At 45.9% G+C, this 16,852-nt stretch overlaps 2 protein-coding genes across 3 annotated transcripts in view; both read left to right on the forward strand.

The window, feature by feature from the left end:
• LOC125718449 (uncharacterized) overlaps nucleotides 1-16,852 on the forward strand; it is a 153,612-nt gene that overhangs the window by 75,504 nt on the left and 61,256 nt on the right. The window contains exons 36-37 of the mRNA XM_048992305.1: nucleotides 29-349; nucleotides 15,529-15,825. Of these exons, the coding sequence (XP_048848262.1) occupies nucleotides 29-349; nucleotides 15,529-15,825 (618 nt within the window). The remainder of the gene's footprint in view (nucleotides 1-28; nucleotides 350-15,528; nucleotides 15,826-16,852) is intronic.
• On the forward strand, nucleotides 3,880-4,686 carry LOC125717628 (GRIP and coiled-coil domain-containing protein-like). Of its 2 annotated transcripts, none has more exons than XM_048990778.1 (3): nucleotides 3,880-3,953; nucleotides 4,090-4,251; nucleotides 4,580-4,686. In XM_048990778.1, exons 1-3 carry the CDS (start codon nucleotides 3,881-3,883, stop codon nucleotides 4,648-4,650), a joined length of 306 nt encoding a protein of 101 aa, XP_048846735.1. In that variant the 5' UTR covers nucleotide 3,880; the 3' UTR covers nucleotides 4,651-4,686. The 2 variants fall into 2 exon arrangements, with proteins under 2 accessions (XP_048846735.1, XP_048846736.1); XM_048990779.1 differs by having other exon boundaries at nucleotides 4,551-4,615.

Consider the following 16,852-nt stretch of genomic DNA (forward strand, 5'->3'; position numbering starts at 1 on the left):
TCCTTCCTCTCTTTGTCTTCTCTCCCAGACCACAGGTCCCTCAGGCTGGTGGGGGGAGGCAGTGACTGTGCAGGGAGGCTGGAGGTCTTCCACAGGGGCTCTTGGGGGACAGTGTGCCATGAGTCCTGGGCTCTGCCTGAGGCTCAGGTGGTGTGCAGGCAGCTCCGCTGTGGGACAGCCCTCAGTGGGCAGATCCCTGTACCCACTTACTTTGGCCCAGGGACTGGACCTATCTGGCTGAGCAAGCTGGGCTGTGTGGGGAAGGAGTCGTCCCTGTGGGACTGTCCCTCAGTGGAGTGGGGGAGGAAGGATTGTGGGCACAAGCAGGATGTGGGTGTTGTGTGTTCAGGTAAAGCAGATCCAACTCTGTGTGAAACAGCTTTCTGTCATTTTAAAGACAGACAGTGTCCAGTGGTTTCTGTAAACACTGAACAATAATGGTTCACGTTCCTTGTGTGTCTTTCACCACAGAGCACAAGGAGCTGCGTCTGTCTGAAGGATGTTCTGGCCACACAGAGGTCTACTACAATGGTACCTGGGCAAGTGTGTGCTTTGATGGTCTGGAAAAGACAACAGCAGCTGTAATTTGTCGCCAGTTAGGCTGTGGAGATAAGGGGACAGTCACTAAGACAATGTCCAGGCTCAGTCCTGACCTCAAAGGGCTGGACTTTGGAAAATGTCGATCCCATGACACATCACTCTGGCAGTGTCCATCATCCTCCAAAGGGCCGAATGGCTGCTCAGACGCTGCCAGAACAAGCTGCTCAGGTGAAGCTAAATCCAGCCTCTTTATTGTTGTATGTTAATAAGTTTCATGAACCATGTTTTATTTCTCTATCTTGCTGATTATTGTAGATGCTGAAAAGCTGAGATCTCCTTCAGACTTCATGCTCTGCAGAACTTCTTCTGATCTGAACTTGTGTGCTAGTAAGTTTCCTGCTTGGTGGATTTTCAGATTTATCTTACAGATGTGTTTCAAAAGCCTTTGAAACTTATAGGCAATAATTACACAATATGCGATATAACAGTCATGAATAATACAAAGAATGAGAATTAAAGTAACTATTTTATTAAAATTGAAAATTAAATATATTAAATGGAAATTGATGTGATTACTTAGAAAGAATTATTACATCATATATAATACAGTCATGAATAGCACAAAGAATGAGAATTTAAGTTGTTAATTTATTATGACTGAGGACATATTTACTCAAGGTTGATGTAATTATTGCATCTAAAGCATGTTTTCATTCTGGAAATGATGTATGTATTAAATGTACTGTCCCCTCTGAGTTCTGCTCCAAATAACCTCAGCTGTCTCCTGTGTCCCCACTAGACCGTCTGCCCCTGAGACTGACAGGGGGTACAGACACTTGCTCTGGGAGGGTGGAGGTGTATCACAGCGGCTCCTGGGGGACCGTGTGTGACGACTCCTGGGACCTGCGTGACGCCATGGTGGTGTGCAGGCAGTTGGGCTGTGGGCCGGCTCTCAGGGCAGAAGGGGGCGGACGGTTCGGGAGGGGTGACGGCGCCATCTGGCTGGATGAGGTGAACTGCAAGGGCAGTGAGCTGCACCTGTGGCACTGCGCTTACTCACTGAAGCAGAGTGACTGCTCACACAGGCAGGACGCAGGGGTCACCTGTGCAGGTGAGGCCAGGAAGTACATTTCTGCATCCTCTCTGATAGTGTGGTTTTTGTAGTTATTAAATATGAGGCTAAAATACTTATTCTTCCCCTCAGCCTGACAGTAATAAACACCAACATCATTCCCGTAGGCGTCACAGAAATCACCCCCGATGTCACTGGACCTCCCACAGTTACTCAGATGCAAACAGGCCAGTCTGACCCAACAGTGTCCTCAGTGGTTCTTGGGCTTCTACTCTCAGTACTTCTGCTGCTGGTGGTTAGACTGGTCTACGGGAACTGGGTCCTGACAAGAGGTAGGACAGGAGTTCATAATATTATTTATGGTTCATTTGTTTATGTAATATTTAGTCAATTGATCATTTATGGAGCAGAGGGTTTTCTCCATTAGTAACATATTGTCAGCTATATGGTTCCTTGTACAGTGTGTCACTCATGTCTCACTATTCTGGATTTTATTTGCTGTTAACTTCTTATTTCTTTATTGCTGAAGATGGGATCCCACAGCTATGAATTATCAGAATCAGTGTTTTCTGCATTAGTAACATGACTAATTTGTCTCTATCTGGTTGGTTTATCCATCCATCCATCCATTTTCCAAACCGCTTATCCTACTGGGTCGCGGGGGGTCCAGAGCCTATCCCGGAAGCAATGGGCACGAGGCAGGGAACAACCCAGGATGGGGGGCCAGCCCATCACAGGGCACACTCACACACCATTCACTCTCACATGCACACCTACGGGCAATTTAGCAACTCCAGTTAGCCTCAGCATGTCTTTGGACTGTGGGGGGAAACTGGAGTCCCCGGAGGAAACCCCACGACGACATGGGGAGAACATGCAAACTCCACACACATGTAACCCAGGCGGAGACTCGAACCCGGGTCCCAGAGGTGTGAGGCGACAGTGCTGACCACTGCACCACCATGCCGCCTCTTACAGTGCTAACCACTGCACCACCATGCCGCCCCTTACAGTGCTAACCACTGCACCACCATGCCGCCCCTTACAGTGCTAACCACTGCACCACCATGCTGCCCCTTACAGTGCTAACCACTGCACCACCATGCCGCCCCTTACAGTGCTGACCACTGCACCACCATGCCGCCCCTTACAGTGCTAACCACTGCACCACCATGCCGCCCCTTACAGTGCTAACCACTGCACCACCATGCCCCCCTGGTTGGTTTATTGTCTGTTAAATGATTCTTGGTAGAATGTGTCGTTCTTCTCTCACTTTTTGTGATGTAATTTACTATTAACCTCTGATTTCCTCATTGCTGAAGATGGGGCCCCACAGCTATGAAGTATATCCTTGTCAGGGGTAAAGGTGTCATTTGTCTAGCTTGCATAATATCTGGGGTGTACCTAGAAATTCTGCCCCCCCCCCCTCACCCCCCCAATCCCCATTCAATTTAACATGTAATTTAATCTGTGTTGGGGGACCCTCTCAAAGTGCTGAGCCCTTCTGAATCTGCCAGGGAATCCATGCCGCCCCAACGCCCCTCCATCTTTGTTTCAGACGGTTTTTCAATGTCATTTTTTTTTACATAATACCATGTGTGTCTTTTCCGTTTACAGAACTTGCTGAGAGTGACAATAAGCAGCTGTCTCCCGCCATCTATGAGGAAATAGATTACAAATATGCCCAAGTTAAGAGAGGTAACTTAACTGAAGTATGGATAACTGCTGAGAAACAACCACAGTCACCCTGTGACACTCATTCACAAGGTGCTATGACAGTGAGGTGGAGAAAATCAAACTATAGTGATGTCATAGAAGTAGCTGACAGTGTGACTGCTGCACATCTACAGTTATTTATGTGGATTTATAATGAATCTGCTCAGGGGAAATAACTCTGGGCTGAGATTGACTTTGCGCACAGTCAGGTTCATCCATGGAGACATCAGTACATTGTTCAGAGAGGAAAGGTCTCCACACTGCAGTCTGACTGTATATTTAGCTGAACATCCTATAACTGCAGCCAGGTTAAGATCTGCCAGGAGTGTAAAAGTGTCACTAACCCTTCTTCTGGTGTCAGGGAGAGACCTTCCAGATGAGCTGCCCTCAGGGTATGAAGATGTGGGGGAAGCTGAAGGAGTCAGTCTCTTAGGTAATGATGGTGCAGAACAGCTCAGAAATAATTCATTTTACTTACGATAAAAAGTAAGAATTTACAACAGGCGCTGATGTGATGTCACATTTTATTGTTACATGGTCTGCACAGAGAAGATGATCACTGGTGACGACCTAGAATACCATGATGACCATGTTTGTGAGAAAGAGACTCCAGTAAAGTTGACAGGTGAGACTTTCTCAGCTCAGCAATACCAGGTTTCCCTTCTTGAATGGTGCATGCTGGACTTAAATTCTCTTCCAGCACCTCTAGAACATTTAAATGAAATTTCATTCACCTCCTTGCCTTGACTTTGTGGTTGTAGGGGTAGATACCCTGGAGTACTACAATGACAGCCCAGCAGGTCAGACACCTGACTATGATGATGTCACTGACAACCAGACCAATGACTATGATGATGTCACTGACAGCCAGACCAATGACTATGATGACGTCTCTGAGCAGCATCACCCTGACTCTCAGCCAGGTGAGCGGCTCTAAAGGGATCAGCTGGTCACTTTGCTCCAATCAGACTGAGTTTGATGCAGTATATGTATCTCAGCCCAAGCCTTCAGTTATGGTGATTGTTATTACTAAACATGGAATTATGAATATCTCAAGTGTGACACTATAACAAGTATTTCACTTACTACTTGGACACATATTGCTGTTTTTATGGAACAAAAATGGTATTTTTGAAATATTACACACAATATAAATGAAACATGACGTCATGCTGCCTCTTCCTCAATCAGCAATCGCAGCTACATACACATTCAGCCAAAGGTCTGTGTGTCTGTGTGCCTCTCTGACAGATCTCCACCACAGTCACCCTGTAGGACACATGACTGAGCTGTCGTTCGTCCAACAAGGGGGGGCTGCCTAATGATGACGTCGTTATATATGACAATGTGGGGGAGGGGCTTCTGTGAGTGGGAGGGGCCTGGGGAAGCGGCTGGGGGAGGGGCCTGGGAGAGGGGCAGAACTGCTTGTGTATCAGTGCAGATAATTAACAGTAATTTGGTATATTTTTATATTTTTTAAGGTGTTTGTACTACTTAATCCTGTAACGATTTCATAAACATATGCTTCAAAAGTAAAATGTATAAGTACCAGGACAGTTAATCGTGTTTTTCTGGTCAGTCAATCTACATATTTAACATTAAGAAATAAAATTTTGTTTGTAATTTCCTTGTTTTTCTGTCTTACTTTTATTTCAGCACTGAAATATTCACTGACTAGTAACATCCTTTGACACACAGAGTACAGTTACATTATTAACACCATCATGTCATGGGGAGGCGCTGGTGGGGCCTGGTAACCCTAAATGACCGTCTGTACCCCCCCAAACATAATCACCAAGTGATGCTAAAAAAGAATGTCCCCCCCAATGGTATCCTGGTAATATCACTGCTCCCCCCCCCCCCCGTACCCTTTTGTGGAAATCTCAGACCCAGCTGAATTGCTTAATTAACAATATTCCAAATTGTGATACAATGCATATATATTTACCTGAATAGTGAACCGTTTGGACCCCATTTGTTCTACTTTAATTCTATATAAACTGTCATGTGTCAGTACAAGTCCTCTCTCTCAAAGCTCTAAAATTTATAAATAACTTTGCTAACCACAGATGTGTCTCGGAAAAAAAGCAGAAGACAAGTAGAGAGACGTTGGCCTGCAGAGAGTTAGGAGATGGAAGTGAGAGATAGTGGATCGTAGCCCCCGGTAGCTGAGAGAGAAACGAACATGGTGCCATCAGGCAGCGTAAGACCGCAGGCTTAAGGGGAGGAAGTATAGAGTGGAGGCGTGGGGAGGGAAGACGACTCTGGGCTCTATGACGTACAGGAGAGAGAGAGAGAGAGGAGAAGCTGCAGAGACCAGAGGAGAATGAGCAGCATGGCAGCTGGTTCATCTGCTCAGACGCTGCAGTGACAGCATGACCTCCTGCTCCTCAGCGGTGACAGACGCTGCTGGATCCACAAGAGAAGCTGCAAACGCTGCCGTCACATTGGCAGAGTGACGTCATTTACAGAGTGAATGTGCTCAGGAAGCATGGAGTGTCTGTGTCAGGATATTACAGTCTTTACTTTTGCTTAGTAGAAGCTTTCATTTGTATAATGTCAGCATGTAGTTTGCAGGTAATGTAGTGCCTTTGTGTTTAGGATATTGGCTTTCCGACTTCCAGGCTTGTGGGTTCGAGTCCCACTCCAGCTCCCTGTGTATAGAGCTTGTATGTTCTGTCCCAGTTTGCGGTGGTTAATTCTGTGCTCCCCCTTTGCCTCCCATAATCTGAAGGCATGTTATTAAGGTGGATTGGTGACTCTGAACTGCCTTTAGAGTTTGATCGTGTAGCTTGTGATGGCTTAGAAGCCCCCCCCCCCTCATACACACACACACACTGTGTACTCTACCATTTACAGGGACGGATTATGGGATGTGTGGGCCCCTGGGCAAAAGGTTCGCGAGGGCCCCCCCCCCAACACCACCACCACCAGCACCACCACCACAACCACCACAATTCAAGGGCCCTTGGCAGCCAAACGCCCTCCCTATAGGGTCAGGGGCCCTTGTAGGCAGAGGATCAAAGAATGTAGACCCTCTAAAATAGACAAACGAAAATACATTGATAAGCGTTGCAAATTGTTTTGGGCTAGGGGCCCCACGGGCCCCCTGCACCCCAAGGGCCCCTGGGCAGCGGCCCCGCGGCTCCACGTCACCATGAACTCCATACAGGATATGTGATGATAGACGATGAATGGATGTCTGAAAATATACCTGGAACAGTTTCAGACTCGTGTGATTGTTAGCAGTGCAAGGTGGGCGGAGCCTTTTACCCATATCATTGCTGATGTGTCCCCAGCCTGCTGGAGGCAGCTGTCCGGTTTTGCTATAATCAACAAGCTTCATGAGTATGAATAAGAACTGAGGCCAGTCTGAATACCACTGTTTTGTCACTTAAAGGGAGCAAAAACAGTTTTATGAGCAATGACATCATATACAAATATCTTATCATTACTGAGTCAGATCACATTCAGCATGGAGGACTGTCAGGAATCTTCAGGCATGTAAATCACTGGCCATCTGATCCTGTGTCATTTATAATTAACTTTGCGTCCATTTCTATATCTTTTCGTCTCTTTATGTTTTATCAGCATCCGGTTGTGTCTTCAGGTTGTAGGAGGTGTCTGCGGAAGTAACACATTCTTGGTATATATGGAGACGTCTGCAGCAGTTTGTTCTGATTTGTCACTGTACTTTTTGAACTTAGAGTTTCCTGGCGTCTGTCTAATAAGGCAAAGCTGAGTGTGATTGGTGGGCTTGAGGCTGGTGGGGGCTGCGTCTTCACTTGGTGCTGGAACCTTCACAGAAGCTCTCAGATCTCAGGGTGCAGGTTGGCGTCTCCACATCACACAGGAGGAGGTTGATCTGCCTCAATAAACATGGGGAGCTGCCTGTTCCTCGTCTTCTTCTCTCTGCTGCCTCTGCTCTCCTCAGCAGGTAGGAACCTAAATACTGTCTGCTTGGACCATATTCAGCCAGGATCGTGGTTAGAAGCTGGGGTCAGATTTTTGGGTCATGCGGTCAGTCACAGATGCATACATTCCATGAGAATGTTCGGTGAACTCCAGGAACAGTTGTGCTTTTGACTAGAATTTTTCCTTTGCTTATGTTTTTGCTCACTGTGACATTTTCCTATTATCGAGGTGCATGTAGACATTTGTCAATACTTATGTAATGAGTATGCAGTGTTGTTCCATGTTTTAGTGTAAATAACTTCCTTGTTGTGGCCTGGCGCAGGCCCAAATAATTTCTTTCGTTATAGTATTTTGATAGTTCTAGGAAGTCGAGAGCTTCAGATGCCGAGTTTCATTGCATTATACTTTCCCGTGCAAAAATTCACAAATAACCAAATACTGTTACTGTCTGAGAATGTATAAAAATTTACATCTTTTTACCTCTTGACAAATGAAAGTTTTCTATCATATGTAGTGGACATGAAAAAATATTATTTCAGGTTTTTCATATTTCATGATCGAATCACAGCATTTTCCATATAGTTCATTGTGTTTCCCGCTCAACTCTCTTGTCGCCATATATCTCACTTCCTTTTTTGGTGTTTCACTGTTATCCAGCCATGGTCTTGGTGATGTGACGTGTTGCTTATACATGGGAAGTATACAGTACTATCTTCTGATTTGTCGTTGTACCTGTTTGAACTATTAGAGAGTTTCCTGCCCTGTGTCTAATAAGGCAAAGCTGAGTGTGATTGGTGGGCTTGAGGCTGGGGGGAAGGGGCGGGGGGGGGGGGGGGGGGGGGCTGAGTCTTCACTTGGTGCTGGAACCTTCAGCAGAAGCTCTCAGATCTCAAGGTGCAGGTTGGCGTCTTCACATCACACAGGAGGAAGTTGATCTGCCCTGATAAACATGGGGAGCTGCCTGTTCCTCGTCTTCTTCTCTCTGCTGCCTCTGCTCTTCTTGGCAAACAGAACCAGCTCCTGGGACCAGACCCTCTGTTCTTGGGTCATATTTAGCCAGTGACCTGGTCAGAAGCTGGAATTATAAATATTGCTCATGTAACCATTTTACTGTTTGTGTGAAGGTTTCGAAATACCACATAAATACCATGTTCACAAAGTGTCTATTTATCTATACTGAGCTCCTTCCCCTACAGGGTGTGTTCATCAATACTCTGGCCTGCATTCATGCTGTAGTAGAAACCAAGTCCTACAGTGGTGTTCGAATGCACTGACCGAAAGTTCGAGTTTGAAAGAGGAGTTGGCAATAATGAACGTACGGATAACTTTGTGACGCTCGTGAAAACATTGTGCAGCTTCAGTGGTTCATCAGCTCGAGGAATAGTACAGTATTGTATGAAGTTACAAAATCAACCAAAAGACAGGCTTAGGAGGATAGCAGAGGATTTACGTAGCTTAGTGGGTTAGTATGCTATGCTTAGACATGTAATTCGAAATAAAATATGAAATATGAAAAGGAATAGAGGTCCTCAGTGAATATTTGCATTGCATTACTTTATCTGGTTCCAGTAAATACCACTGAAAAGGTTTGCTTATATTTAAAATAGAACTCCTGGTTAGATACTACAAGACATACAGCAGGACTTCTGCTTCTGGAGTCTATTCCAGGCCAAGCAGCATCGGGAACAAGGCAGGGGAACAAGGCAGGGGAACAAGGCAAGGGAACAAGGCAGGGGAACAATGCAGGGGAACAAGGCAGGGGAACTAGGCAAGGGAACAAGGCAGGGGAACAACGCAGGGGAACAAGGCAGGGGAACAAGGCAGGGGAACAAGGCAGGGGAACAACGCAGGGGAACAAGGCAGGGGAACAAGGCAGGGGAACAACGCAGGGGAACAAGGCAGGGGAATAATGCAGGAGAACAAGGCAGGGGAACAACGCAGGAGAACAAGGCAGAGGAACGCCCTGGACAGGCTGCCGGGGAAATGCTCCAGGCCCCCGGTGTCTCTAATTAAATTAATAATGACGGTAACATGCAAGGCGCACATACAATGTACAGCTAATTTAAGTACCTGTATGTGTTTAGACTGTAGAAGAAACTAGCCAGTAACTCTGACTTTTCTACCTACAGGACATGAAGAGGTGAGACTGGTGAAGGGAGGGAGTCCCTGTGCTGGGACAGTAGAGGTGAATCATGGAGGACAGTGGGGGACAGTAATGCAGATTGGCTGGAACATTAATGATGCTACGGTGGTGTGTAGAGAGCTGGGCTGTGGTTCTGCTGTAGCCGTTCTTGGTAAAGCTCACTTTGGAGAAGGTTCTGGGCAGGAGCTAATTACTAAGGTTTCCTGTAATGGATCAGAGCCGACACTGTCCATGTGTCCATCTGAGGAGGCAGATAAGATACCAGGGTCACTCCTTCGTCCTCATGTTCTTGATGCTGGAGTGATTTGTTCAGGTAAGAAACCGATTCAAACCAAAACCTGCTTTTTTATATTTTTAATTCACAAATCCAATTGATTTAATTAAATAAAACATTCTGTTTTGGCAGGTCGCTCAGTGGTCCAGCTTGTGGGGGGGGCTCACAAGTGCTCTGGGAGACTGGAGATTAGAGATGGAGATACCTGGTCTACAGTGTGTGATGGTAACTTTGACTGGCAGGATGCTGAGGTTGTCTGTAGGGAGCTGGACTGTGGGGCTCCTTCAGCTCTACACAAGGGGGCCCATTTTGGTGAAGGAGAAGGTCCCATCTGGTATAAAGACTTCCACTGTGAAGGAGAGGAATCCTTCCTCCATGAATGTCTCACCTCTGTTAGATCAGAAGAGAACTGTACAAATCATTCAGTAACACTGACATGTTCAGGTAATATACATTCTCATATACATACAGGGTTATGAATACCTGTCCAAGATTAATTCTTTTTTAGATGCATTTAGTGTTGAATTGTTTTTTTTTTAATATTGTCATGTCTCTTTGCTCTAATTATGGAATTAAATGTTATGAGCCTGTAATATAGGAAATAACTGTATCTCCTCTGTCTTCACAGAGCCTGCTGATGTGAGGCTGCTGAATGGAAGCAGCCCTTGTTCTGGGAGAGTGGAGGTGTTTCGCTGGGGCGAGTGGGGGACCGTTTATCAGCGTAACTGGGACATGAATGATGCCGCGGTGGTGTGTAGACAGCTGGACTGTGGTTCTGCTGTATCGGTACCAGGTGCAGCTCACTTTGGAGAAGGTTCTGGGCGGATGGTTCTAGGTGATGTTTCCTGCAGTGGGTCAGAGTCTGCGCTGAGGGAGTGTGGATCACTGGATGGCAGAAAGCATGGCTTACCGCACACACTGGATGCTGCAGTCATCTGCTCAGGTTTGACGTCTACTTTTAACACTGGGTTCTATTAAGGAAAAATTAGCTGTTATTGTTTTAAACCATGTGAATAACCTGTAAACATTAGGGACAAATCATTTAAAATATCTCACAGCAGGTAATCAGTATTAACCAGAAGAACATAAGTTGCAAAATTAATGCCCATGATAAGAAAACAATATTACAAAACTCAAATCTGTAAAATGATTTAAAAGATATATTTATAGGATAATTTCTAAGTCATTCAAAAAAATATATTCAATATTCTTATTCTCCAGATGATGTGAGGCTTGTGGGTGGAGCTGATCGCTGCTCTGGGAGACTGGAGATTAGAGATGGAGATACCTGGTCTACAGTGTGTGATGGTAACTTTGACTGGCAGGATGCTGAGGTTGTCTGTAGGGAGCTGGACTGTGGGGCTCCTTCAGCTCTACACAAGGGGGCCCATTTTGGTGAAGGAGAAGGTCCCATCTGGTATAAAGACTTCCACTGTGAAGGAGAGGAATCCTTCCTCCATGAATGTCCCAACTCTGTTAGATCAGAACAGAACTGCAAAAACAACAGCAATATGGGACTGACCTGCACAGGTAACCAGCTGTATTATTAATACTGTGACATTAGACCAGTGACCCTTCTGAAGTGTCTTAGCAGCTTGGCTGTGTCCTAACAGGGCCTGAGGACCTGAGGCTGGTGAATGGAAGCAGTCCTTGTTCTGGGAGAGTGGAGGTGTATCGCTGGGGAGAGTGGGGGACTATAGCCCAGTATGACTGGGACCTGGATGATGCGTCAGTGGTGTGTAGACAGCTGGGCTGTGGGACTGCTGTATTAGCACCTATAAGAGCTCACTTTGGAGAAGGTTCTGGAAGGGTGTTGCTGAGAGATGTTTCCTGCAGTGGGTCAGAGTCTGCACTGCGGCAGTGTAGATCACTGGATTTCAGATACGCGGATTTTCCTCACATCTTTGATGCTGGTATTATTTGCTCTGGTAAGAGACAGTGTTTCTGATATTGTAGTATAATTTGTTGTATGTCTGTTTTCACTGATAAATTTAATACATTTAGCCAATACCTGTGATATGTTACCAACTTTAAACTCGTATCTGTTTTTATTACACTGTTCCAGATCATGTGAGGCTTGTGGGTGGAGCCGATCGCTGCTCTGGGAGGCTGGAGGTGAAGTTCAGTCAGTCCTGGTCTACAGTGTGTGATGGTAACTTTGACTGGCAGGATGCTGAGGTTGTCTGTAGGGAGCTGGACTGTGGGGCTCCTTCAGCTCTACACAAGGGGGCCCATTTTGGTGAAGGAGAAGGTCCCATCTGGTATAAAGACTTCCACTGTGAAGGAGAGGAATCCTTCCTCCATGAATGTCTCATGTCAGATAGATCAGAGCTGAACTGTACAAACGGCCACGCTTTGGACTTGGTTTGTAGTGGTGAGTTCAGTGTTACATTTTTATATTTATTAATCCCATACAACATTTTGCCTATTAAATATTGCCCCGATTTAAACTCTTGGCAAGTCATTGAAAGTTGCTGCTACTTAACAATTCATAAGATCCTCTTATTTCAGGGTGTATGAATTTACCGTCTTGAATTTCAAAACCACATAAGTGACACATATCACAGGTGAAGGCAATTTTTGTTTGACAGTTTACTCTTTTCCTTCAGAACATGCATATGTGAGATTGGCGGATGGAGGCAGCCCGTGCGCTGGAACAGTGCAGGTGTATCAGTGGGGAAAGTGGTGGACATCGATACCATATTTTACTGGGTTGATAGCCCTTCAAAATGCTCTTACGGTGGCAGGCAGAGATATTGGCTGTGGACCGCTGGCCTTCTTTGGGGGACCTGAGCACTTTCGTTTTACTCAGTCCAATATGTTGATCACTGAACATTTCTGCAAGGAATTTGAAACTAAATTGACCAGTTGTGACAATCGTCACTTTCTTGAAGCTGCGGTTCTTTCTTATGAGCCTCGTCAGTTCACTTACACAGGTAGGAATCGCAGAATACAACACTGCATCACTCAGGCCGTTTAAAACATCGATTCTAAAAGTCACATATGCATTTTTAATTGACTTTCCTGATTTATCCAGCCCCTTGAATGAAATGTTTATCTGTACTTGTCTTTTCCTAGTTCCATGTCATCCCATAGGCAAACAACAATATTCAGTCCACTGATCATTCCCATGGTTTCTTCTCTGTACTGCATTACAGCCTGATTCCATTTGGCCTTGTCCCTTGACTTGGTTCTATATTGCCTGGTACAGTTATAGCCAGAGGCGTTAGTATGTCACCCATGGCAGCCATTTCCAAAATGGCCACCAGTGACAACCGCTTTCAGGTGAATTTTCCTATCAGCGTCGGACATGATAGATTGAGGGCAATATCACTAAAATACATTTTCCAGAGAAAAGTGATATTGTATACAGGTGTTGAGTGGTTAGCAGGGCAATGAAACACTTGTTTAAAATAATAATTCTCCTAGCAGTTCATCCCCATGCTAACAAAATCGAAACTGAGCTTTGTTATCTTGACATAATGGCATTAAAAAAATAATTGCAAGCATGGCCGTTCCTACTAAACCCCAGCGAAGACTCTCATTAGATTCTTCTCCCCGTTATCTTGAGATAAGGAGAAAAATAAGTCGAGATTTAAGAGGAAGAAAGAATAAACAAATATCACTGATGTTAATCCTCTCTGGACTTCTGTGCATCCATGCCTGTTTACATTTAGTGTCTCACTAGGAATGATTATGAGCTTCTGTTAATATGCATTGTTGTCCTGCATTGTTAATATCTTCAGTGTCCCAATGTATTACAAAAGTACATTCTTTACATTACATTCTTTACATTATATTAAACTGATGATGTACTTGATATTGTTGAAAAGTTTAATGTTGAGTCAAAGGTTGCCTCCATTTTGTAAGAAGCACATCTGTCTGTTTCCACCTCAGGCCATCGAGGGATTCGGCTGATAGGAGGGAGTCACATGTGCTCTGGGAGAGTGGAGATTCAGCACGGAAGAACCTGGGGCTCAGTGTGTGACGCTGACCTTGACTGGCAGGACGCTGAGGTCGTCTGTAGATCACTAGGCTGTGGGGAACCTGCACAGCTGCTGGGGGGAGCTGCCTTTGGTCAAGGAGAGGGAGGGGTGTGGTCTGAGGAGTTTCAGTGTCAGGGAAACGAGTCCCATCTTGTGTTCTGTCCTAAAATGACACATAACAGGACCTGCAGCCATGAGAACGATGTGGGCCTGGTGTGTTCTGGTAAGAGTGTCATGGCTCTGAGACACCATCACTGTCTTATTATTATTAATATTATTATTATTATTATTATTATCATTTGAGTGACATTTCAGGACTGAGTGACATTTCAGGACTGAGTGACATTTCAGGACTGAGTGACATTTCAGTGTATCTCATCTTCATTCTTTGCTCTCTCTCTCTTCATGCTGCTCCCAGGATACACAAGGTTCAGGCTGAGGGATGGCCCTGACCACTGCTCTGGTAGAGTGGAGATGAGGTACAATGGAACATGGGGAACATTGTGTGATGCATCATGGGACATGAGAGCCGCCACTGTCCTGTGCCAGCAGCTGAAATGTGGGGGCGCTGTGGCTGCCCTGGGACAGGCCGGGTTTGGGGGGGGCACTGGGCCCATCTGGCCCGATGTCTTTCATTGTCAGGGGAATGAGACTCGCCTCTCCCAGTGTGCTGTGTCCCCATGGAGACGGGCAGCCTGTTCTCATGGACAGGATGCAGGAGTCGTCTGCTCTGGTGAGGACTGACAAGTCAGTTATGGTCCAGAGAGACACAGCAAATATTATTATAAATAGCAATTAAACTCCACAGTATGGAGAGTCTCCTATATTTTAAGGTCCTTAATCATCAGTCTTAATTTCTTTGACAGGTTCCTTCCTTTCATCCTCTTATGGGGGTGTCAGGCTGCTGTCTGGAGGGAGTGACTGTGAGGGCTGGGTGGAGGTTTACTACAACCAGACCTGGCAGAAGGTTCACCAAGAGTCCTGGAGCTCCATGGATGCATCTGTGGTCTGCAGACAGCTGGGCTGTGGCTCTGCAACAAATATCTACAGATCATACCTGTCAAGGACAGGGGACAGTGACACGTGTGTGACAGGCTTTCACTGCTCAGGAACTGAGTCTCACCTGGGGAAATGCAGACTTCCACATGTCCTCAAGTGTCGCCCCAGTGACCAGGTGTCCATGGTCTGCTCCAGTGAGTTTCTCCAGAACTGGAAAATCTGAACAAGCAGGATGTCTTGCAGTTGTGTCTGAGGGATACAAATGAATTTTGCCATGAATTTTCAATGGACTTGAATACGCAGAAAATAAGGACACCTAGATGTATTGATCTGTGGTGGTTATTAGTCCGTGCTTATTAGTTTCACACCATGAATGGTCATATTATCTTCCTAGATTATTATATCTATGTCCATTTTCCTCACTTTGCCTTCTCTCCCAGACCACAGGTCCCTCAGGCTGGTGGGGGGAGGCAGTGACTGTGCAGGGAGGCTGGAGGTCTTCCACAGGGGCTCTTGGGGGACAGTGTGCCATGAGTCCTGGGCTCTGCCTGAGGCTCAGGTGGTGTGCAGGCAGCTCCGCTGTGGGACAGCCCTCAGTGGGCAGATCCCTGTACCCACTTACTTTGGCCCAGGGACTGGACCCATCTGGCTGAGCAAGCTGGGCTGTGTGGGGAACGAGTCGTCCCTGTGGGACTGTCCCTCAGTGGAGTGGGGGAGGAAGGACTGTGGGCACAAGCAGGATGTGGGTGTTGTGTGTTCAGGTAAAGCAGATCCAACTCTGCATCAAACAGCATTCTGTCATTTTAAAGACAGGCAGTGTCCAGTGGTTTCTGTAAACACTGAACAATAATGGTCCACGTTCCTTGTGTGTCTTTCACCACAGAGCACAAGGAGCTGCGTCTGTCTGAAGGATGTTCTGGCCACACAGAGGTCTACTACAATGGTACCTGGGCAAGTGTGTGCTTTGATGGTCTGGAAAAGACAACAGTAGCAGTCATCTGTCGCCAGTTAGACTGTGGAGATAAGGGGACAGTCACTAAGACAATGTCCAGGCTCAGTCCTGACCTCAAAGGGCTGGACTTTGGAAAATGTCGATCCCATGACACATCACTCTGGCAGTGTCCATCATCCTCCAAAGGGCCAAATGGCTGCTCAGAAGCTGCCAGAACAAGCTGCTCAGGTGGAGCTAAATCCAGCCTCTTTATTGTTGTATGTTAATAAGTTCCATGAACCATGTTTTATTTCTCTATCTTGCTGATTATTGTAGATGCTGAAAAGCTGAGATCTCCTTCAGACTTCATGCTCTACAGAACTTCTTCTGATCTGAACTTGTGTGCTAGTAAGTTTCCTGCTTGGTGGATTTTCAGATTTATCTTACAGATGTGTTTCAAAAGCCTTTGAAACTTAGAGGCAATAATTACACAATATGCGATATAACAGTCATGAATAATACAAAGAATGAGAATTAAAGTAACTATTTTATTAAGATTGAAAATTAAATATATTAAGTGGAAATTGATGTGATTACTTAGAAAGAATTATTACATCATATATAATACAGTCATGAATAGCACAAAGAATGAGAATTGAAGTTGTTAATTTATTATGACTGACGACATATTTACTCAAGGTTGATGTAATTATTGCATCTAAAGCATGTTTTCATTCTGGAAATGATGTATGTATTAAATGTACTGTCCCCTCTGAGTTCTGCTCCAAATAACCTCAGCTGTCTCCTGTGTCCCCACTAGACCGTCTGCCCCTGAGACTGACAGGGGGTGCAGACACTTGCTCTGGGAGGGTGGAGGTGTATCACAGCGGCTCCTGGGGGACCGTGTGTGACGACTCCTGGGACCTGCGTGACGCCATGGTGGTGTGCAGGCAGTTGGGCTGTGGGCCGGCTCTCAGGGCAGAAGGGGGCGGACGGTTCAGGAGGGGTGACGGCGCCATCTGGCTGGATGAGGTGAACTGCAAGGGCAGTGAGCTGCACCTGTGGCACTGCGCTTACTCACTGAAGCAGAGTGACTGCTCGCACAGGCAGGACGCAGGGGTCACCTGTGCAGGTGAGGCCAAGAAGTACATTTCTGCATCCTCTCCTGGTTTTTGTAGTTATTAAATATGAGGCTAAAATACTTAGTCTTCCCCTTAGCCTGACAGTAATAAACACCAACATCATTCCCATAGACGTCACAGAAATCACCCCCGAT

This window comes from Brienomyrus brachyistius, chromosome 22 (genome assembly GCF_023856365.1).
Source record: "Brienomyrus brachyistius isolate T26 chromosome 22, BBRACH_0.4, whole genome shotgun sequence".
In the NCBI taxonomy this organism is placed as follows: Eukaryota; Metazoa; Chordata; class Actinopteri; order Osteoglossiformes; family Mormyridae; genus Brienomyrus; species Brienomyrus brachyistius.

Coding starts and splice junctions, on each gene's coding strand:
- LOC125717628 (XM_048990778.1), top strand. CDS start 3,881: ATGATCACTGGTGACGACCTAGAATACCATGATGACCATGTTTGTGAG. Junction 3,954..4,089: donor GACTCCAGTAAAGTTGACAG/GTGAGACTTTCT, acceptor TTGTGGTTGTAG/GGGTAGATACCCTGGAGTAC. Junction 4,252..4,579: donor TCACCCTGACTCTCAGCCAG/GTGAGCGGCTCT, acceptor CCTCTCTGACAG/ATCTCCACCACAGTCACCCT.